The sequence below is a fragment of the Cyphomyrmex costatus genome, unplaced genomic scaffold (assembly GCF_001594065.2).
Source record: "Cyphomyrmex costatus isolate MS0001 unplaced genomic scaffold, Ccosl1.0 scaffold70, whole genome shotgun sequence".
Taxonomy (NCBI): Eukaryota; Metazoa; Arthropoda; class Insecta; order Hymenoptera; family Formicidae; genus Cyphomyrmex; species Cyphomyrmex costatus.
The window spans coordinates 1,578,963-1,604,171 of record NW_017280267.1 but is presented as its reverse complement, the minus strand read 5'-3'; the positions used below and the strand labels follow the sequence as shown (position 1 = coordinate 1,604,171).

Sequence of the window (25,209 nt, the reverse complement as noted above, 5' to 3'; positions counted from 1 at the left end):
ACATTTTTTTTATATCTTAGACATAAAGATTTCTGAAAAAAAAGCTGCAAAAAAATAGCTTCATAAGTTCGTTTAGATTTTATATATTTTTTAGAAATTATAAAATGAGATTTTAATATATACCTTAATATTTAAAAAAAAAAATTTTTTTTCTAAAAAATTAGAGAATATATAAAAAACAAAATTTTATCATAAATAAAAATTGAAAGTATTATTGTAGTTGTAATTTAAAGTGTCATATTATTCACTTCTTATATTCTATAAGAATGAAGTAGACATAATTTATCTTGATTCAGTGTAGATGAAAAGAAAGTTTTATCTTCTATTGTGCACATAAAACGTTTAAATTTATTCTTAGCAAGATTAGTTTTTCAACAAACATAATAAAACTTCAAACAAAGTTTTTAAGAAGTGAATAACAATCGCAAATAATTGTAGTTAGTAAATAGGAATCGTTTCATCTGCTCACCAATCCCGATCGATGGTCGAGATCCATCCCGACAGGACCAAATCCGTAACACGCCAGCGATATTATCAGAATCAATACTTGCACAGTAGTGATCCAGTACGTGAAATACGGTCGATGATCCTCGAAATTGTCTAACTGTTTCTTTATGTTTGGTTTGTGCGCAACGCTTTTTCGAAAAGATCGCCTGGAATAATAGAAAAAATGATAAAGTTTTAATAACTTTTTATCAAACTTTTAATATGTTTCGATTCTGTCAATGGACAAAACGTTTTCTCTACAATAACGATATCCGTAATATGTAATATTTATTCCATTAATAAATTTTATTACATTATTTACGCTATAATTGAAAACTACTTAGATTTCACTTTTTCGTGGAACGTTTATAGTCTTACACGGTCAATTAATTAGTCTTCAATTGAAACAGTGTATTTCTCACTGGAGTTTAATTTATTTCACACTTCGCAATAAGGGATAAAATATAAATGTACCCAAAGAAGCGACCGACAATACCCATCCCGTATCGTCGTCGATTACTGTTGTCGAAGACACGATCGATCGTGCTACGGGAGATCCTTGTGGCCCCAGCTATCTCTCGGTTACGAAGAGTCACCCCCTCCTCTTGCGGCACCCTTGTACTTTCCGCCGGAGGCGCGTCGTACTTCGACCTGCTCCAACTTGTTTTTCTGTAATCTCTTTCTTGTTGTACATGTTTGCGCGTTTATCGGTCAACGACAAATCTACTTTACAAATTGCTTTTGTTTAAGTACAAAATACGTTTTGCGATCATCCAAATCGCGTGTACCTTTTTCCAATGTCCAAATATCAGTAGCTCTTGGATTGTGAGAATTCAAAGGCAAACAAACACTTAGAAATTGGAAACTTATGCTACTAGAAATGTTTGCGATTTTACAACACTTTAATCACACATAAATTCAGTATATTTTCGATACTTGTACATAATAGGATCTTGCTTTTTATTTAATTTATATGTAATTGCAATTTTATCTCCATGATACTTAGAGAAACGTTATTTTCGATTTGTTAAATTAGTCATTAGAAGATATGATATTAAAGAGTAAAAAGATATTAAGAGGTAAAAAGAAGGAAAAGAACACTTTCTCTCTCTCTCTCTCTCTCTCTCTCTCTCACCTCGAAATATAGTGGTCCCTCGTGATCGAACGGGGTCGCCTGACTTGTCCATCGACCGTCGTCCTGTCACTCTTTTGCTGTGCAAACCTACGTAAAGAAAGCATTTAATGTTTTGCTGTTCAAAAATTAAAAAATCTGACAGCTATAATTTCTTCCTAAAAAATTTCCAAAAGTTTACAGAATTTTTAAATGTTGACAGAAAACATAACGAGAACATCTATTGAGAACAAATTTCTGTTTAAATTACAGTTATTTAAATTACAAAATATATATTATTATAAGAAAATCGTAATTGCGATATTCTTAGTATTTATATGTCATCAGGAAAATCGCCCGCAGGGTGCGTACAGAGAGAATTTAAAAAAAAAAAAGAACAAAATAAGAATTCGTTCTGATATTTGTTCTACAATAGTGCAATTGAGATAAATATAATTTTCCGTACTATGAAAACATATATTGATTCTAGAACATTGCGTTTTAATGCGACTCGGGTTTTTCTTTACAATAATTCAGTTGACCATTTTAATTACCTTTAGTCTATCTTGTGTATCTTGAGTGATGAAATATTGTACTTGGCTAATTGCATTTATTTCATATCTGTTTTTGAAAAGAAGAACGTGATATTCGATACCATTTTCATGTACTTGACATATTTCTCTTTTTATAAAAAGTATTGTATTTTTTAGGGTACTTTTTTACAAGGCAAAATATGGTAAAATATAGATGTGTATGTCTGTGTATCACGAATGAGACGTAGATAGAATTGGCCCGTCATTATTGATTCTTAAAAATTGTGACGTTTTTAAATATCTAACACATATTGCAACATTTGAAGAATTCCTTAATCTCGTAAAACCTACCCAACTAACTCTTCGGTACTAATCCCCTCGCGATCCTGCGTAGAGTCGAGAATATTCATTATTTTCACGCCGACCTCTTCATCTTTGACCAGTCCGCTGGAAGCTTGATCGATTTGCGTCTGCGATTGTTGAGATAACGGCGGAAGCGGAAGGGGCGGCGGTGGCGGCGGGGGCCTCTCGAAGAAGGACTCGTCTTCGTCCTGGCCGCTGTCTGGCCTGTCCTCGGGATCTGTCCTCGACAGATACGCAATCGTGCTCGGCGGGAAGCTGCGTGATTCCGGACGTGATTGCGAGCGCTCGCGAGGACGCTGCCTTCTCAACGACTGGGAACATACGTGCTTCAATTAAACAGAGTCGCGATATTCGTACTGTTGAAAATTATCTGAATACATTCGCCAAAAATACCAATTTCCTCGCACTTCTGTTAACGGTAACAATATGATCCAAAAGAAATTCTCACGAATGCAGGGGATAATGATGTTGAAGACTGCTGTATTAACAAATATGCCATGCTCTTGTCTTAATAGAATGGTATTTATTTCATTAATACAATTATTAAAAATTAATAAGATTATTTTTAATTAGACTGCTGTTAATTAATGCTGTTAATTTTTTACATGGAGGCTAAACAGTTTTTAAAGACAAAATATGAGCAACAGCAACGAATTGGAAAAAAATTAAGGATTAAAGTGAAATATTAAAGTGGAATAAATATGGCGAAATTCCACCTAAAAATCATTTAGAGAAATAGCTATATCTAAAGTTTATATATATAGTGAGTAAAAAAGCTGTAGTTTTTCAAATTCCTGAACGTTAAAATGCTACAAGATTAAATAGAAAAAATTAAAATAGTTAGATATATCTCACAAATGATTAGACATAACGGAATAAAACCAAAAGCAAATAAAAGAAAAGTTTCAAATGAATAACATATTTTTTCAGACATCTATATAATTATTAATATATAAGAAAATTAATCAATACTTAGAATGAACCTTTTTGAAAAATTTTGAAAGCAATATTTATAATTCTAAATTAAACCGATGAGAATAAATCTAATTAAGTAGGAAATCTTTTATCGGCCAAAATCTTTTTTATCTTGAAGTCTGAGATTTATCAATCAAAAATAAATTTCATTAAAAAAGAAAGTTTATTTTTTATCGAGATAAATCTCAGGCGTCTACCGGAGAAATTAAATAATTTTTGATAGCTCGATTTCTTAAATGTTGATAGATTCAACAGGATGGTCGAGGCACGCGAGCTGTCTTACGGTAACGTTGAAGCAAACCGTTCGAAATCGACGTTCGAAGTTTCGTGGCAATCGCTAACTGCGCTACATCCCAGTTACAGTCTCGATACCACTAATAAACTGTCAGAGCTGTCGAAAGCACTCACGCGCCGTTCAACCGATCGTCCATTCGCTGACACCTACTACTCGCTGCTACCAGTCAATAGTAAGTGCAAACCAGTCGCACTCGTGTCTGACCATGCACTTCCCGTCATCCCGAAACTTTGTAAAACTAAAAGCGATATTAAACGGCAATTTAAGTTGGCAACTTTCGCCGATATATTATTGTTTCTTTGACCATTAGATGTGTCTTTCGACTAACGAGATGACGACGTCTTTGTACAGCGAATCCACGCGTATATACGATAAAATATAAACTTCCGCAAAATAAGCTAATATAAATTTTATCAAATAGAAAGAATAGCTTTGTTGGAACACGTAAACATTATGTATTACTAAAAACTTTATTGATTTAATTTCAGTATAGTAATGAATAATTGGACACAAAGATTATATCCATTTTGACCGAATACGATCTTCTTTGCTTATTCGTGTTAAACATTTCTCGGTGTATATTTATAATTATTATTACAAAAATTAGGTTAAATAAAAATTTGAAAACAATTATGTTGGACCATCAAAATAATTAAGTAGCACGCTCAAGCATGATGATGATGCAAAAGTTTTGACATTCTCGCAACCAATTTGGGCGTTGAATATAATTATTTAAATGGTCCAACATAATTATTTTTAGATATATATCTAGATAAATTTTTAGATGCTTCAGTAAAACCATTTTTTTTCCATTCTTCCATAAATTTTAAGCCAATCTCCTCTTGAAATCTTTCTGTAAGAAATTTTTTAAATCAATATCGAAGCGATAACAAAAGATGAAAGGCTTTCAATTTTGGAAAACGGCCTGGCACGTTTTTCAAAATACGGCGTTCAATTGCGAGAGTAACGATTAATGACCGAGAACCATACCGCGACAGTATAAAATCCGATCGGAAAAGCTCGATACGAAGCAATAAACAGGACGAATGTTAATTCCCGCAAGCCGTGCATGCACGAAATTAAATTCCGTTGGATTTCACAAAGGCATAGTCTCGCTTTCGGAATTTTTCCACTTTAATGGATCCGCCATTATAATAAAAAAACACATATCTCGCATTTACATTCTTTGCCCATGTTAAATATATCAAATTATTTTTAACAAGTAAAGATATAAGATATTTATATTGACGTTAGACTGAAGATAAATTCAATGTTATTATTCAACGTGATGACATCGTTGGCTCCTCATTAATATCCTAATTTGATGATACTTACTTGTTTATTCGTTATATACATAAAGAATATCTAATATCCACTAGATTTTAACAATTAAATCGAAATTTTATTTACACATTTATTTCTATTAATTTTCAAAAGTGAAATAATATACTTAATATAGAGTCAATTATGTAGAATTAAAAACATTTTATTTATCAAAGTTAAATTAAATATTACCCGAATGGAACAACAAGATTGTAAAGTTTTTATTGAAAGCTGTTGAAAAGAAGATGAGAAAATTACCTTTTAAAAGATTTGATTTAACGGTAATGATCGACAATAATTCGAGACCTGATTAATTCGTACCGATAATATTATTAGATTACATTATTGGTTCACCAATGATATCGATCAGCGATGATAGCAAACGTGTAATGAGCATTCACTGGAAAATCCATCATTTTGCGAGCATATAATTAAACTCAGATCTGCATAATCCGGCATTAACGACTACGTCGATAGACGCGACCACGCAGTTACTACTTCGAAATACACGCAGTTAGAATATCCAAGCTGATGTTTCTATCAGGTCCACAGAGATGTTGAAATTTACAGAAAAAACATTGGTACTTGTATATTTTTCATATGTAATCGAAATCTTTTCAAAAATACCACTGACAATTAAGAAACCCAAAAATTTCTAAAAATTCAAACTTTACAGAAATAAAATATACATATGGAAGTAATTATAATAATTTGTTTTGACGATAAACATTAGAGATCGAAACACCCCATTAAAAGTTTGATTTTCTGTATTCTTATTAATACCTCACATAAGAAACTGTGTAAAGAGTAACTGAAAAATATTAAGTATAAAAGTTCAAAATTCTCTACGACAAAACAAATATTTTTTTTAACATTTCACCACTATACGTGTATGTGAGATGAAGTCTACACTGAATACGATAAAAAATTTCTAAATTGAGTTCTTTTTATCATTTTTGTCCAATATGGCGTTCTAAAGTTGTCACGTCGTTGCACGTCGTGACAATATTTGATTTATAAAAAAGCTGTGCAATCTGTATTTAATAAAGTAATCCTATCTAAATAGTATTCCGCAGGCTAATAGTTTGCATGAGAAACAGCATAGAGTACTTAAAACTGAACTTAGTTATCTAATTAAAACGTAATTGTTATATAAAAATTTATATGTATATGTGGCATGCGCGAGTGAAATATTGGTGTGTTAACGACATGAATCGTCAGTGTGTAGTGCTATTTAAATTAATATAATTAATAAAACTCTATAAAGATGTGTCATATAATCGATAAATAATACCTTATAGAGCCAGTCACTGGTCGTTTGTGTGTAACTTGGTTTATTCAAAATTAGATAACAATTCCAATTACAAATACATATTTCGATCTCATTTCGGATCCTTATCAATGTCTGTACAATTCTAGTAGTCTACAATCTCTTTAACGGAATTATCATATATATTGCCTGGTACATTAATTGAACAATTGGTGTAAATTACAAAATATACAAATTAAATTACAGTACAATGAGTTAAGAACTTACACGATTTTCGTTAAATTCTTCATGACAACAAGTTGTTATCAGTTCGAGCGTTAAGTGCTATTTCCAATATGACTAATCGTCTTTAGAATCCTCTTAAAAGACTAGTAGAAGAACGTTACTAAATCTTTTTGTATTTCTTTTTACGTTATACCACGAAAAATGGTAGATTTGTCATTTAATATTGTATTTTCAAAACTTCGTTCAGAATTTTTCAGATCTTTCTATTAATAGAAATATGAAAAGTCAAATATTCTTTGAAGAAGTGTTTTCATCCTTGAAACCGTTTCTCAGCCGAAATAGAGAATCACTGTATAATTAAAAAAGTTTAGGAATACTTTACTTCTGCAAAGTTTCAGATTTTTAGAAATTTTCTAAGTTGTCGAACTTCTTTTGTAAATGTAAAAAAAATATCTGCACAAATTAAATAACTAAACCTTCAGAATCAAGGATAAGGTAAATCATTTTGCATCTCGTTATGTCGTCGGAGGTAGGATTTGCTTATTTACCTCTCGCACGAATGCGACAATGCGCACAATTCACTATTTTCGCGAAATTAAAAAAAAAGATGGTGTGAGAGAGAGAGAGAGAGAGAGAGAGAGAGAGAGAGATGTCGGCGTCGCGTCCGACGCACGTAACGAAGTATTTTAAATCTTAGGGCGGCGTAACGAAGGGAGTAGATTACCCTCGTAACTCGCTTTACTCGCCTTTTATGCATCCCACTGAAGGGACGTAATTAATGACGGCGCGGTGCACGCGTGAGTTTTTTATTAAAATTTACATCGTCCGAGCGTGGGGGAGCGTAGAGTAATAAGGAGACAGCGGTGTAATTTATTAGCAGAAATCTAATAAATTCCATTATTAAGCAGCATCGGTGTTATTTTAATCAGAGCGCAATATTGCAGCATTTTTGGACGAGTTTTAACTATTTTAAAGGTCGTTATTTTCACTCGGTTGTTGGCACATAAAGTGAGCAGCTTTTTACGTTACGAACTTTTCTATCTACGATTATAATGCAGACGTTTGTAATAGAATATATTATATTAAGACGGAGTATAACAAGACTAACATAAGCAAGAAATACGATAGAAGCACACGCTCGCATTGCACGCAAACATTAATTATTATTTATGTTATTACTGTTACATTACTAATATATATTAGAAATATATGTATATTAATAATATTAGTAACGTAAAATTAATAAAATAATATATTAATTACTAATGTTATATTAATTATTCTTTAACGTTTACTGAGAAAATTTTTTGCAAACTAACAAGGATTGGCAAGATCAAACAGAATTTCTAGTTATAATAATCAAAGTGTCAATTTTATTGGTATGTTTCGTTGATTTAATCAAAATATTTATTTCAATCAGTGTTGAGTTGATAAATATTTTATTTCTAAATATTATAATTATTTTTATAATAAAAAATTAGTGATAAATGGAATAATTATTAAAAAATACACGCCAATGTGAAAAATCGTGTACTAATCTATTTCGAAATATATGTTATGTGCATATGATAGAAATATGTTTTGTAAAGCTTTTGCTCTAGATTCAATATTATGATCGTTATTAAAAAAGGAAGCTTACAAAACAGTTTAAGCAACGCGCAGACTGTTTCCGCTTAATAAATTTCGTTATTACTGGAGCACAATTGCGAGAATCGCGGAATTGTGATTTGATCGCGCGGAACGGATCGTGGCAAAATTAATTCGTATCGTTTTTCGGACCTCACTTTCGCCGCTTTGTGTTCAGTACTCACGTAATAATTTCATGGTATCGCAGAAAATCGAATGCCGGACAATACGGAATTATCGGCGGAAATCATTCAATCGTTCCGCTCGTTTAAAACGTTCAGTGTGCAATGTAATGCAAAGTAACAACGAAAAACATATTTAACACATTGCACTGTTAGAATTTTTGTGGAAATTTTTAGAAACGTATGACTAAAAGCTTTATGCAGTTACCATATTTCTGACTAAACGAGAATAAAAAATTTTAGAAACAGTAATTGCATAAAGTTTTAGTCACACGTTTCTGAAAATTCTATTTAGTATATTTTAGAGTAACTGTAACTGCAAATATTGAAAGCATTAACAACATTTTTATTGGTTTATTAATTTTAATACAGGTATATGCGGTTTATAATTACTTTGACACACACATAAATACAAATAAGTAAGATAATATGGTTCATGTAAAATTATATTCTAATAACCATATATCATATATATAGGGATAATAGTTAATTTAACACTTTTTAAATAATTATGTAATATATATTATTATACATAATAATGAAAGTGTAACCTTTTCTAATAAGTTTAAATTTAAATTAAGTATTAGATATTATTAGTCGTTAATTACTAATGACATAAATGATTTCAATCATTGCGCACAAATTGCTCATCAAATAATGATTGCGAAATGGATATTTTCATCGATGCCGAAGGGTCAAAATAATTCGCGATAAAAGCGTTTTTAAAACGTCTAAGACGGCGTGTCTTAATATATAAAAATGATTATGGGCGACCGTGAATTTTTCGCTTGACTTAGAACTGACTTCGACCGCGACAACGCCAACGCTTTTTGGGTCGCGCATGAAGTATTTTAATGGGTCATCATGTATACGAAAGGAAGGCACACACTTTCCTGTGGCGATACATGCTCCAGTCGTTCTTCGCCTAGTTCAAGTTAAGTGGTAAGTTTTGAAACATGGCCGACCAACTGTCCGCGCATAGTCTATAGAGAGAAATACATCGTGCAATGTGCGCGTGTGCAACCGCTGCTGGATGAATTCAAATGGCTATTTCGATTGGCTAATCGAAAGACCGAAAAAGTAGAAATTCAAACACATTTCGAGATAATTGGCAGAGCATTATATGTACAAGTGTTGGCCGAATTTCGGTATGAGAACACGATTCGATTTATTGTTATCATTTTATGTTTGTATCGCAATAAAGTATTTATCTATTTCGTTTAACAATTATAAAATATTTTTATTTAACAATTAATTTTACGAACGTTTGGATATGTTTTAGGATAAATGTCGTAATATATAAACAAAAACCGTTCCTAATTAGTTATAATGTTATGCTGTGTTTTAAATATTATATATCTGAGGAGGGCCAAAACCCGAGGCTGAAACATGTCTGATTTATTATGTATTATCCAACGCATTGCATAATTTTATTAATGTTTAATTTCTTGTGTTAATTTTTTTATATAGTTTTATGTCAATATATTAGCGTTGATTCAATTTTTAATTTTAAATGTTTGACTCTTATTAGCCTTTTACCTATATTTATTATATTTTGAATACTAAGAGTCCTGTATTTATAAATTTAATTTAAATATATTAAATTTACAGGTATGTTTAACTACTTTCTTCCATAAGCGATTATAGCACAGCGTAATATTTGTAAAATAATCACGAGTGGTGAAACACCTGGATAATTTGAAGGTGAAATTTTGTTTTAGTTTCGAAGGAGCACAAAGTAGGCACGAGTAGAAATAGGTAAGCCCTTCTAGCGTAAACTAAAAGCGAAGTTACATAATGGGGCGACAGGCGTGCGGATCGCTCCACTTTTATGACTGGAATATTACACTACTTTGGCTAATCTAAACTTTAGGGTTAATGTAATGTAATTCAACGAAAGCGATTTACACCCAGCCGGTTAATTTTGTCGCGCGACTGCACTCGACCTGTGAACCTAATAAATTCATCCATGGACTTATGTATATTATTATTACCTACTTATATAATATATTATTATTATTATTACTATTATTATTATTGTTGTGTATTAAAAAATTACAATGTATGTTTATCATAAGTTTATTTCGTATCTTTTTGTCGAGATTAGCAATCTTGACACTATAAAATAAATTTGCACAAAGATAAAATTGCACAAAAGGACAGGCTGGCCGAATTAATCGAATTTTAATATTTCAGGTTCTAAATACACTATGTGTTAACTTTTACAATTAAGCAATACTTAATTAAAAGTTTATTGTAATAATGTTTAACAAATTTAAAAATTAATTGACAGATTTTTGTATTTCTTAATTGGTACAACAATTAATTGGACAAATATCAATTTCACAAAACGTTGTATTAAATAATTTAACAAAATAGGAATATATAATATTTCATAAAAGTAAACAATTATTAAAGCAGATTTTGTCACAGCTAAGACTAAAAAGGTAAAAATGAAACAATAACTCACCTCGACGATGTAATGAAGACCTGACAGCGTCATCCTCGCTACAGAATCTTTCCTCCGTACTGGTTGCTGCCATCGTCTGAGAGTAACACCCTATGAATATTCAGAAATGTATTTTTTATCGTAATTTTCTGAAATCTCTAATTTCCTTGTTAAATATGCCAATGGATGGAGTCTGCCTCAATAATCTTGATTTTGACGTACGTTGTCAAGGTCATAATCCTGGGGTATGTTAAGTTAGCACCCCAACTATAGTACTCAGGAGTTCTGATTAGAGTTCCCACTTCCTTTTGACGAGACGAAGAGTTCCCTATAGTTAATAACAAGAGTTCCGCTCAATAAACATTTTTTAAAAATGGGGTGCTAATTTTTTATCGAATTTCGAGGTGGAATAGTTCTGAGCGGCTTAATAGATTCAATTTGCGATTGCCTAGAGTTCCTGATATGTAAAAAAAATTTTCGAATATTAAAAAAAAATTAAAAATTTTTGAAAAATTAATTTTTAGATACAATAGTTCTGATAATAATTTCTGCTTCTTTTTGACGATACGAAGAGTTCTCTATGATTTTTAATGACATATGCGCTTAATAATAATTTTTTAATAATTTCTTAAAAATGGGGTGCTGACTTTTTAACGAAATTCAAGGTCGCATAATTCTGATCAGCTTAATAGAACTATTTTGTGAATACCTAGACTTCTTGATACATAAAAAACATTTTTGAAATATAATAAAGTTTAAAAAAAATAGTGGAAATCTTTGAAAATTTTTTTGAGAGTACCGAGTAGTTCTGAGTAGCGTTTCTTATAGTACTCAACGAGTTCTATCGAAAACTGTAAGGTGAAAAAGCGATTGGACCAACGGTTTGCAAGATACAGTGACATTTATCGGAAGATCAACAATTTTTAGAGTGAGTATATCTCGGAAACCGTTGGTCCAATCGCTTTTCCACCTTACAGTTTTCGATAGAACTCGTCGAGTACTATAAGAAACGCTACTCAGAACTACTCGGTACTCCCAAAAAATTTTCAAAGATTTCCACTATCTTTTTTAAACTTTATTATATTTTAAAAATGTTTTTTATGTATCAAGAACTCTAGGTATTCACAAAATAGTTCTGTTAAGCTGATCAGAACTATGCGACCTTGAATTTCGTTAAAAAGTTAGCACCCCATTTTAAAAAATGTAAAAAAAATGTTTATTGAGCGGAACTCTTGTTATTAACTATAGGGAACTCTTCGTCTCGTCAAAAGGAAATGGGAATTCTAATCAGAACTCCTGAGTACTACGAGTATAGTTGGGGTGCTAACTTAACATACCCATAATCCTGAGTGACCTTCAACAGGTTTTAACCATCGTTATTCGTTATAAACTTATTAACAAAAAAGTTTGTCTCTTTCTATTAACCAAAAAATTATATATCTCTCTCTCTTTCTCATATATATATAATATTTAAAACAAAAATTTTCTTTTTTAAAATATATTTTATGACTTTCGCGAAACAAGGTCCACCCCTCATCTTCTCTCCTGCCTAGAGGCGCACGACTTTCCATGCGAAACGAGATTTACCCTACATTTTCCTGCCTAGAAGCGTAACGACTTTTCATGCGGGTGAATTTTGTTTCGCGTAGAAAGTCGGACACTTCTAAACAGGGACAGAATTAGGATTTCTCGCTTCGCATAGAAAGCCATTACGTACGTAAGGAAAGATATAGGATAGTTTTTAATAATGTAGCAAAAATAAGACATTATTTTTTAAACTTTTCTGATAATAATTTTTTAATGAATAATGAGACGACAAAAATCTGTTAGAGTCACTCAAAGTGATAATCTTGATATGTCAAAGTTAAAGTCATCTGAACGGGTTTCATCGGTATGTTTATTTCCTTGTTAAATTATTAAGGGCCGGTTGTTCTACTTTCCAAAAACTATATGATGAACTACTGGACAAACAAAAGAGTAAAAAAATAAGTGCATAAGAAAGAGTAACAGAATAAGACAGTGAACCGAAGCTCTGAAGTATATCAAAAGGTGGAACAACCCAATCTAAATTTTTTATTACTTTTATTATTGGTGATCGACCGACCAGATCTGGTCTAAGGGATACTAAATCAATAAAATATCATGTGTCATCAGATTCAGATTGATGGAATTTTTTATTGATTTTAGTTCTAATAATATAAACTGTATTTTTATCTTTGAGTCTTAAATTGCTCGTTTTTACTCAATACTAACAAAAATTAATTAAAATATTTTAAAATTCTATCTAAAAGTTTATAAAAATATGGTTCCAAATCGGACCGCAAAATGCATTTTTACATTTTCCATTATAGTTCGATACAAGTAAGAGATACGTCAAAATGGTCTGAAGCAAAAATGAAGGAAATTAAATGATCTTTCGAACGGCATCATTAGCTTTATAATCGGACTTTATTTACGCCTTATAAAGAACAAAAACTGCAAATAGGTCCGATTTAGTTTTCAAAACCTACCAATATGGCTTAGCTTTTTGATGCAGTCAAACTCCCAGTTATTATCGATTACGATCGCTCATACTGTTATGATCACGATAGAATGTATATTCTCGTGGCACAATGCACTTACTTCCGGTGTCTCGGTAGTGTCCGGTACGTCCCGAGTGATGTCCGGATCCGGCGGTCTGTGTTCCGGTACCAGAGCGCCGTACTTCCGCGACGCCATACGTCGTCGTCGATCCAGCCATCTCTGCTTCTCCGCGGCTTCCGATTCCTCATCGACCCCGAAGAACTGCGCTGTCTCGCGTTTAATATAGCTGCAAATTTTGTAAAGATATTGTATACCTATCAAATTCACGTATCTATACATTACTTTAAATGCAAGTTGCTTCTATCGATTATATTGACTACCACGTTGTTCATATATGAATAAAAACAAGAAAAAAACAAGAAGCTCAATACGTTTTCTTTCGTAATTTATTTATTTGCTATAAAACGTAATTTTAAATTAAAATATTATTGTTATAAAAATGAATGTTATACTTATTTAAATAACGGAGCGTTCTCGGAAACAAGAAGTATATTACTCACATATGTATAAATAACACATATGATAGTAATCACGATTAAAGTAACCTTTATTTATTTATTGATTACAGAAACGTTAATGAACTCGTAAAATCTATAATGAAGTAAATGTAATATCGTTTCTGAATTTTTTTTTATGCACAAATAAATGCTTATAGGCAATCAATCTATAGGCTATAGACAATAATGTTGTGTGTATAAAAATGTCTCCTTTCCTCTTAGTTATATATTTATGCTTAGTTATATATTATGCAATAGAACATGTATTGTTTATAACCAAGCTGTAGGCAATAATTTTGTGCGCAAACAAACTGTCGACGAATGTGACGTAGGCTGTAACGATACTGTATCGATGGTCCCATAAATCTCTCATTTTTTGCGAGATAAAATATTAATTTGACTGGACTAAAACAACCCCATATAAAAAATTTTGTTATGGCAATATTTTATTTGTTTCTTAAGACCATTGAACTTAAAAATCCTAGTCGTAATCGCAAAATTGTAAAATGCGATAAATTGATTAACTATATTGCATCGGCGTCAAGCATTGCCACGTTCTCTGCGGAGAAGCAACGCGAGCGAAACGTCGCGTCATATCCTCAAAGTCGCGTGATCATAGATCAGTTTTCATAGTCAATTCTTATTTCCAGAACTTAAGATGTTATTAATCGCAGAAGACCGTATTAGCATCTTAAGACATTACTTGAGAGAGTTTCAAAATAAGAACAGATTATGAATATTGGTCATAATCACAAGTTTTCATCTCGAAAGATTAATGCTTTGTCCTTATGACCACCCAACGGGAAGACAGTCACGTGACTTATCGCTTGGCTCATAGCCAATCAATTTATCGCTCTCTTCTTATCATTTTACGATTATAACTAAAACTTTTACATGCAATGACCTTTACATCATAATTTTTTGTTAACACAAACATATTATAAATTTAATCAACAAAATCGATCAACCAAAAAATTTTGTTGGGTTCGGTCAAATGAGTTTCTCAATGTAATACTCGATATTTTAAATTTTTTTAAAAACATACTTTGCACTGTGTGAATCATTCTCATGATCACAATTTTTATATCGCAACATACCATTTCTTTCAAAAAGTGATTAATTAAAAAATAGATTAGTAAAAAAGTAGACGAATTAAGAAATTTTGGAAAACAAGATCTTGTCACGATCGATTTATACTCACTTCCGAATGGCCTCGGTGCGGCTTTGATTTCTTTTCAACTTTGGCCGTTGCGTTGCCGAAGCACTCACCGAAGAGCTACTAATCTGGATGACCGGCCGCGGTGCGCTCGGCGCGGAAACGCTCCTGGCGATGCCAGAACTTACAGCGGCGAGGCCGGAGGTGGTCAGCGGCACGATCGCCGACGCTGTCGTTACCGGCGTCGCCGTTGTCACAGCTGACGACGTCGCGACGCTCACTGGATACATTCCGATACTCTGTGCTATGTCCCCTTCGCCAGTCGTCGACGATACCGTCGAGGTGCCAGTCGTGCCGGAACTCGGTGATGGTTGCCTAAAAACGTAAGGGGAAATGTTATTCCCGTCTATGAGATTTATAAAATAAAGTACTGTAAAGGAAGAAATTATTTGCTATCAGATAGCAAAAAATAATTTCTTTTTAAATTCTGTCTGTTTTATATTTAAGAAAGTTGTATTTAAAATTTGTTTAAGAAAAGTTCAATTTATTGTAATATCAGTAAAAAATATCAGAAACCATTTTTTCTTCTCCTATTATTATTAGTAATAGAAATCATATAAAAGTTGTAAGCCATTCTATTCAAATGTGATTCTACTTATTATTTATGAAAACATAAATATAAAATAAAGAAGGGAAGAATAAATTTAACATAAAAGATGAAAAAAGTCTATACTAAAAGCCAACAAAGTTATCAGTGCGCAAGTAAAATACATATATTATTAATTAAAAACGAAAACTGCACATGATATGCGTTTCCGATTAATTTTGTGTGAACAAATATATTTTTGCTTCCACACTAATAAACACGTTGGCTCTTAATGACTTTATTACTTTCTATGTAAAACTAACTACGTTATATTTATAAAAATACATTCAAAAAAATATATTCGTTAATACATTTTTTCATATATGATAAAACCTTGTAGTATTGTTCTGTAAATCTTTTCAAAATTATCGAGTTATTTATTATATAAAATACAACAAACTGAATGCTATTACTGTAAATCTACTTTATTAAAAACACGAATAACGGTGTATTTCTGACATTATTTACTGCTTTTCGACTTTTATAGAAGAATGGTAATTTAATCACTAGTGTTCATTAATGACATTATAAGCAGCAAATTACATATTATTGTAATAATAATAAATTAGCAGATTTCTATTACACGTGGTAAGCGAAAAAATATCTTAGAAATATACGCACGCGGTATAAGATACGGTTTGAACCAACGCGATGATTTATATAAATCATCGTATATGTACTTGTGCAAATAAAAAAGAAAACTGCGTCGGAAATTTTTGTGACGCCATATTTTTCTCGTAGCAGCAGCTGTATCCTTCGCAACCCCGCATTCATTTAGGCGAAGTATAGAGTTCCGAACAAGAAGGAAGGAAGCGAGTCTCAATATCGCGCGCATCAAGGCTAATTGATGGCGAACCGTCTCATCTTAGGTGCGCCCACTACCTCTTTACAGTTGACGCGATGTGCCATATTAGTAATTTTCTCGGAAAATTTGTGAATTTTTTACTCAACCACGGCAGCTCAAAATAGATTTTACGGAAACCAATTAAGATATTAATTAGCCACAGTGAGAGGCAAATATTTGGAATAATAAATAGACCACAATTTTCTCAACAAAGAATGAGTAAGATGACGATTAATATTTAAATCTTTATTCAAGCGAGAACACGAGAGCGAAAAGAGAAAGGATGCGATTAAGCCAAATTTACAGAAAGAATGTTATGTCGCGAAACTGTCCCATGAATAGATGAGAAGAGATAGAATTGAGGAGTTAGCAACTTGAAGCGCAGAGAGCTTGCAACTTCCGTGCAACTTGAATACGCAGAAAAACGCATGAATGAAGCAATATTTCTAGACGTTTATGCTTAGAATATGTTCGAAAGAATTTACAGATTTATCGCTGAAATCGTGAAAATTTTAATTATAATTTGATAAATTTTAGTTATTAGTGCTTTTCTCAGCTAATATATCTGATATACATAAATTCTTTTGATACAATTTTCAGCTATCTTTTTATTTTGTGAACTGTGTTATATAATAAATTAATTCTATTTATGTATAACAAGATTCTCAAATAAAATTTTGTTCTAAGAAACAATTTTTAATTAAAATTTAGTTTAATTTTATAGTAAAATATAGTTGCGCCCACGACGGAAATATAATGGCTTTTTATAGAGTACTAGCCTTTTCCTGCGCGCGCTACGCGCGCGATTCAGAATTATTGGAGATACACAAACAAATCTGGAAAAGACCAAACTGGTTTGTTAATCCCCCTAAAATTACAAGGTTCTTTACTTAATTTTTTAAAAAATTTAAGCATTTATGCATCCTTAAAATTTTTTTCCGGATTTGTCTAATTTATGAGATTATTATTTGTTTTTTCCTTTTTTTCCGTTAGTTTTAATTAACTGTCTTCATTTTAAATTATTGATTTTCGTATTTTTTATATTTTTTAATTTTTCCCCGCTTCTTGAAATAGTCATGAAGACGATGATTTTCGTCTTCTTTTAATCTTATTCAGTTGTTCTTCGTTTTTTTTGATATTTTTTCATTCCTATTTTTTCGAAAAAATCATTAATTTAGTAAAATGAATTCTCAAGTAATCGATACGAACTCGAAAAATGATCACTTGGGGGATGTTACAATCTTTTCATGTGTATAACTTTTTTTTTGGAGGGTGGACAAATGAAAATAACGGGTGGACAAACGTGGACAAACAGTGGACAAACGAATGCAATAATGATATTACCAATATTCGCATTTAGGGGTGCCAACTTCACAGAGCGCTACGCGCGCGATTCTTTTTTTTTTGAACGACCATATAATTTTCTCTTACAAACTTTACATCAAAGCATAATCGATTAAGCTTTAAATTATAATTACATTTCTTTGCGATTTCCGCAACATTTCCGTCTGCCATATTGAATTTAAAAATTTGGAACACGGAATTAAAATCAGCGTTCGCGGTAACTCCCATTTACCTAATTTCGCTGAAATTTTTAAATTTTTATGTATTTCGAAACACTTTCGTCCGCCATTTTGGATTAACCATTTGGAATTTCCTAATTTTGATCACAGATTTGAAATCAGCGTTCGCGTAAGCCCCCTTAATTCAAATTTCGCCGAAATTTTTAAATTTTTATGTATTTTGCAACACTTTCCGTCCGCCATTTTGAATCAGCCATTTGGATTTTCCTAATTTTCATCACGGATTCGAAATCAGCGTCCGCGTAAGCCCCCTTAATCCAAATTTCGCCGAAATCGGAAAACCTTTAAGATTTTCGCATCTTTTCCGTCCGCCATATTGGTTAAGTCTTTTTTAATTATCATAATTTTTACCATGTTTTTAAAAGAGCGTCCCCGAAAATTCCTTGTTACCAAAATTCACCATTTTCGGATTACTTTAACTGCCTCAACGAATATAGAGGCTTCAAAAAAGCGTGATACGCCAATTTTAAGATATGATTATAATTATTCTGAAACATTTTGCGCGTTTACTCTCATTTATCATAGATATTCATTTATCTGGCATACAATTTATCATCGACCTATGCCTTTATTCACACGTCTTATCAAATTGAAACGGGCTAATGAAATTGGACGAGAGACGGTTGTTGCGACACCCTTAATTTCCGGCTGGGGTGGCGGCGCACGATAGCGAAACAAGCGGAAACAAGACGTTGTATTTATGTTAAAACTTAAACGCTCGTCTTGAGTACCAGACGAGTGCGACGCGTCGTCTCAGCTCTTCCGATCAGAATATTTCTACGATGGAAACTTCCTTCTCGCTAGCTAGGAAATTTCTAGAACGATGTAGAAATTTATTAGCAGACGTCGCGAATGGTGAATAGAGAACATTTAAAATAGAGGCCGTCTGATTCTCTTTGATATTTTACCGTACTTATTAGAGTTTACTAGCTAATTTATTTAAATGTTAATTAAAGAATGACAAAAACATTATTTTTCATAAAAAATATAACTTATACAGTACAGAACATTAAAGCGAAACTTGCCGAGACGCTACAATGTTGAATGTTGAAGTGTAAATGCTTTTTCAATGTTGAGTCTGTGTCGATTGTTCTACGTTAACTATTAATATTATTGAAATTAAAAAATTATTCATCTTAGAGCTCTATATATAAAAGAGTAACGCAAAGATTCGCCATGTTTATCCTAATAACTATATAGGTATGATAAAGCATTACCGTAATATATTACAGTAATATTGCAATATATCAGAAATACTTCGTATTATAATATAATATCATGGAAATATTACTGTATATTATACGTTGAACCAATATTGAAATCACAGTAATATTATAACAATATAATGTCTTAAATAACAGAATGATATTGTAATTAATAATGTTTTTACGTGTTATTGACGTTAAAAATGTTGTTAGGTTGTCATTAAAACGTTATTAAAATGTCACAAAATTATATTAATTTATTTATATGTTTATCTTTCAAATATATGCTCATTTTCTGCAAAATGAGTAGGGATATGTGAGAAAGTATTAGTATGGATAGCTTTGACGTCCATATTCATAAAAATTTAAAATTAACTGATAATATGTGAATCTATCATTAAATAATATAACTCTATTACTAATTAGTCTGACAAGCTAAAAGTGTTCTTTCTTCAATTTCTTCCTGTTGGGTATTGAATGTATTTCATTTTATCTATACATTAATTTTGTTAAATAAGTTACATCGGGTGATTGTCGTTACTTTTTCTCTTTAATATATATCGTAAACTGAGTATAATAGGGACGTGTTTAATGTTGTTTCTTTTTCATTTTTGAAATATTTATATTTGAATTTCAAGAAAACGTAATACAGATATTACTTCTGTTAAGATTTGTGAATTTATAAGTAATATCCTATCTATCACACATAATAATTGCTTTCTGTTTCAACTTCTCATTCCTTAATTCGTAATTCTAAATAATTCAATTACATCATAATTTGTAATTAATTTTGTTACATTACACTTTGTAATTTTAATTACAATTGAAATTATGAATTACATTATAATTTAATTAAATAAAAGACTGCATTACGCATTACAACATAATTGAATTACGACGTAATTGAATTACATTGTGCATTTATAATTCCTACATTAATTCAATTGTAATTCTGCACAACTCTGATTATGTTCAAATTAATATATGTTTCTAAATTTTTTAATTTTTCCTTGATTTTCTTGTGAAATCGGTATATCCGAATTTTTCATTTGTGCGTATTTAAATTCTGTAAAAAAATTTTGCGATCCGCAAAATCAATTTGAAGATTTTGGTTGCACTATAATTGACGTCGCTTCAATATCCCTTTAATTAACTCGATTTAACGGAGGAACACGACGTGTTGCCATAAGTGTTCTCATACCTCTTGCTGCGTTACATTTTTCCTCGTTGTCGACCCCGAGAAAATTCTAAGGATACTTATTCTCAATTCTATGACCATCCCCCTTGTGCAACAATGGCTGCTGGCACTTTCTGAAAGTGCAAACGACTGGATACATGTTGTATTTACTCCTTCTGTTTCCTTCTCCTTTATCTACTCTACTTTTGAATAATCTTCAATGTCACGCACCGTTCATCTATAATAGTTCATGTAAAATTTCTATTTAAATATTCCATACTATGATGGGATTTATTTGATGTTATTGCTTACGACCGGACTGAAAGAGATGCGTTCGGAAATATCACTCAGGTTTCCTAGAATGTCATTTTATCCTTGTTGTTCATTCAATGTTAAACAAGGATAAGACGATACACAGGGGTACTCAGGTATATTTCCGAACCTAGCCAAGAGAGATTAGGATATATCATAATAGCGGGAAAATCGAACAGATATTTAACAAAGAGTAAAATCATCTAGATTGAAATCATGAAATAATAAAAATCGATATTGATTTTACGGAAATAGTAAAAAGAATTACAATAAATTAAATGAACGAAATAAAGCTTAAAATAAATAAGGGAAGCAGATGAAACTACAATAAGATAAACCAGGGAAAAACTGGAACAATATTGTACCGCGAGGATTGGAAAGAGAAATTAACAGAGTCTAGATGAAACTGGAAAAGATCTAGAAGTAACTCGAGGGAGAATTTGATTTGAAAGATCTCGTGGAATATCTGTAACGAAGAGGAAGACAACGTCATCTGTCAGACTGCGGAGAGACAGATTCAAACGATCCGATAGAAACTGTTAGATGTTAGCAGAAACCATAACGCGTCTAGAAATTAGTTGGAAGGAACTGTTATGAACTGAGAAGGCAGACAGAAAGAAATTGAGAGCGAAAAAAGAATCGGGAGAGAACGGACAGAGGGAGAATGAAATAGCAGAACAGGAGGAAGGAGGAGAAGGGCTGGCTACCTATGTCATCCGCGGAGAAAAGACAGAGCTTAAAGTACGCTACCACCTATCAAGCGGTAAATGGTATAGCGATGTGCCCCGGTTGTTTTTCACGTGGGTGAATTTTACAACGCGAGATATTACTCCTCCCCCTCCCACTTCTCGAGATCTCTCGCCGCCACACCATCTTCGACCTTAGCAGGGTGTGGCCTCCGTTCTGCAACTTTTACATTACTTTTTCCATCCACGTACGCCAACGAGAGAGAGAGACAGAGAGAGATTGATATTATTCAAACTCTTTTTTCTCCTCTCCCACCTCCTGCATTCTTGTCACCGCGCGTTAAACTGTTGCCTTTAACTCTTTCAATCCTACTGCCGGACTACAGTCAGCATCCGTGTGAAGACCTATGGGTCCCAATCGATTACAGTCGGCGTCCACATAACAAGTCGAATTAAATTTTTTCATTAGCGTAGATACATGTATTATAAAAATAATGAAATGTAGTTAAAAGAATAATTGCTTTGTTTAAAATTTGATTTTCATTAACAATGAAAAATTGATTTTATAAGACTGCACATACAATGCAATTGTCTATGATTGCAAAATAACCGTATCATTTGTTTTATTCATCTCGCGTACCTACCCTCTGCTTATCACACGTTACACTCACCTTATTATACGTCCGCTAATTAATCGTGTAACGAGAGAGGTCGATTTTTTCCGCGCGACCACCCGCATTAGATGCCGCCACTTTCACACGCAGCGTGTGCGTTAACGCTTGCCGCACACTAGAGGTTTAATCCTAACCATCCGAAGTGTACCATTCGTTATATTGTATAACTACTTTTAATAATAAAACCTTTAAGTGATCTTACTTTTAATTCTTCTTAAATAGTAATAATCATTTTTAATTTTTCTTTTGAATAATAAAACCAAAATGATAATATCTTTATTTTTTAATTAAATAAATATAAAACTCAAATGCTAACATTTTTATGCCTAGGACAATGATATTACATGTGTAATCTTCTAATCCTTTAAAAAATAAAATGATAGTGCAAAAAAATTATTCCAAACCTACTACAAATCTTTATTTCATAAAAATAAAACCAAAGTGATACATAAAATATATCATTTCATTCTCATCTAAAGATCCTTCCATTCTAACTCAAGTGATATATAAAAGTGAGTAGTCGAAAAAAGTAAAAAAAAAAAAAGGCGCCAAGTATATACTTATATGTGTGCTCCTTAGAGAGAGGAAAATGATTTTCTATTTCAAACCTATACTTTCCAAATTATCAAAGTAATAATTATATATATATGTATATATATTTCAAAATAATAATAATTATTCCGAACCTATTCCAAATTTACTTTCTAAACTGTCAAAGTAATAATTTTTTTAAAAAAATATGTGAAACTTTATGTGTTGTTATTCAAGAATATTTTCAATTCCAACCCGAGTAATGTTTTTGAAAAATAAAACCCAAGTACATATATCTTTATCATCTCATTCGAAGATCTTTCAACTTCTGTTTAAAAAATTTTTACTATAATAAACTTGGCACCGCTACACCAGCATTTTGGATTTTACATCGCAATATCTCCGTTCATAGAGCATATAGAAAAAAATAAAAGCACTTTCATTGTACAACCTAAGCGATTGAGCGTACGTAGAACTTGATCGGTTCAGCCGTTATTGAGATCCAATAATCTCGATTGCTCGCAACTCGTCGACTCGCGTAAAAGAAGCACGGTGCGTCTCGTGTTGCGCGTTCACTTGGCGCGAGACACTACCGTGTCTCTTGATACGCATGAACGAGGAAACTTTTTTACAATTTTATATATATAATGTTCCTTTTATCTATTTATCTCTGTGTAATAACAGTAATCGAGCTTTAACACAACAATATCGCGGATAAAGGCTTATCTCGAAAAATTTTACAGGCAAGGTTCATATAATTATCTCCATATACGTATCACGAAATATACATTCTGCGTTAAAAATGGCATATTTTTGTTGATAAGTTAATTTTTTTCGTCAATGTTACGGATAAACTTCCAAAAAACGATCCACACTGAATTGATATGAATTTTAGCAGAAACACTCCAATTGACGTCAAATGAATACTCTTAAATGGATTTTCTAGTAATGAGCGACGGCTAAAATCTGTCGGACATACTTTAGAACCATGATCTTGAGAATATGTGTCAAGGTTAAGATCATTGGAGCGGAGTTTCCTGATCAAATCTTATGCCAAAAATTTATTTTCAGTGTGTACAAATATACATACACACATTATAGCACTTATAATAATACAGTATATAAAATTAAATTAATAATATATTATAATAATTATAATATATTATTTATATTATATTAATTAGAAAATGCTATTAAACATCACATACACACACAATTTGTTATTAAAATACTAATACCTATATTCTTTTCTAATCAAATAGTTTATTTTACACTCTTCAAAAGATATACACTTTCTCAAACAATCATAAATTCAATTGTTGCTTCATTAAAACTTCATTGTTTCTTCATAAATTTTTACAGAAGCGGTGTAAATAAAGGTTTTATTATACAAATAATAATGTTATCCTTCCAAATGTCTTCAGTTGATACGACGTCTCGTAAAAATCGGAAATACCAGGTTCAAATCCTGGCTGAGGTAATGTTTTTTTGCAATAAATTATTTGCAGATTTTAAAATTCTCATTAACATCTGATTATTAATGCTCTTATAAAAGATGCTTATTAGCATCTTAAAAAAATTATTACATTATTAATTTAATAAAATATTGCTACTCGTGATGGTGTTTCAAGACCAAAAAAGATCTCGGCACGCATTTACGAAATCAAATATATATTTTCATATAAGAAATATTTAAGCCCTAAGATCCGCTTTCGAATTGAAATTCTCGTAATTAATTGGATTATCATCAGTCTAAATTCGTATCATATTCATTTTGTATTTCGTATTTTTTATTTTTACAATTCTGTACAGTATTAACGTTAATTAATTAAAAAATATAAGGTTTTCTAGCGTAACTTTTTAAAAAAGCAAAGCGTTACACGCAACTTTGATCGTCTCATTTATTTCCTTAATGTTCTTTAGGATAATATAAGTCCCGAAGTGTACTGGGAAATAAAGTTTCTATCCTTCTTTTTTCATTAGTTCTTGCTTCAACGTTACTTTCTGATCGTTCTTAATCGTGATGCAACGTGCAAATTAAAATTGCATCTCGTATAGCTGCAGTAATAACCGCACTGCGTAAAACGATACTGCAATCGCATGATGCATAGAGGTAAGCGCGAATGTAAACGAATCCACTTTCCATAATTACATATGCGGAATTTTTATGGACTATAAGATTACAATATTAATGTTTTCGCGATAGCATGTGATTTTGATGGCTTCCATTAAGAAAGTACTTTCTCTCTTTCTTCTTCTCCCTCTTTTTCTCTTCTTCGAAAACTTAGAAATTTTAAAATTTTTGTCTTGGTTTTATTAAGACAGAGCTTTAAGAGATACGCACAGCGCTGCTTAAGCAGCACTTTTTTTTTTAGATAAATTTATATATACTTTAAAATAATGAATGTATTATTTTTCTTTGTCTAGAATTGCACAAAAGTATATTAAATAATATTGTCTATTCTCGTTGAGTGAAT

At 31.7% G+C, this 25,209-nt stretch overlaps 1 protein-coding gene across 1 annotated transcript in view; it reads right to left on the bottom strand.

Moving 5' to 3' along the window:
- Positions 1 to 25,209, bottom strand: part of rho-5 (rhomboid-5) — a 91,142-nt gene that overhangs the window by 6,046 nt on the left and 59,887 nt on the right. Inside the window, exons 7-13 of the mRNA XM_018548048.1 lie at positions 15,120 to 15,449; positions 13,461 to 13,647; positions 10,860 to 10,949; positions 2,482 to 2,804; positions 1,622 to 1,708; positions 961 to 1,155; positions 470 to 653 (exon numbers count right to left, since the gene is read on the bottom strand). Coding sequence (XP_018403550.1) covers positions 470 to 653; positions 961 to 1,155; positions 1,622 to 1,708; positions 2,482 to 2,804; positions 10,860 to 10,949; positions 13,461 to 13,647; positions 15,120 to 15,449 — 1,396 coding nt within the window. The remainder of the gene's footprint in view (positions 1 to 469; positions 654 to 960; positions 1,156 to 1,621; positions 1,709 to 2,481; positions 2,805 to 10,859; positions 10,950 to 13,460; positions 13,648 to 15,119; positions 15,450 to 25,209) is intronic.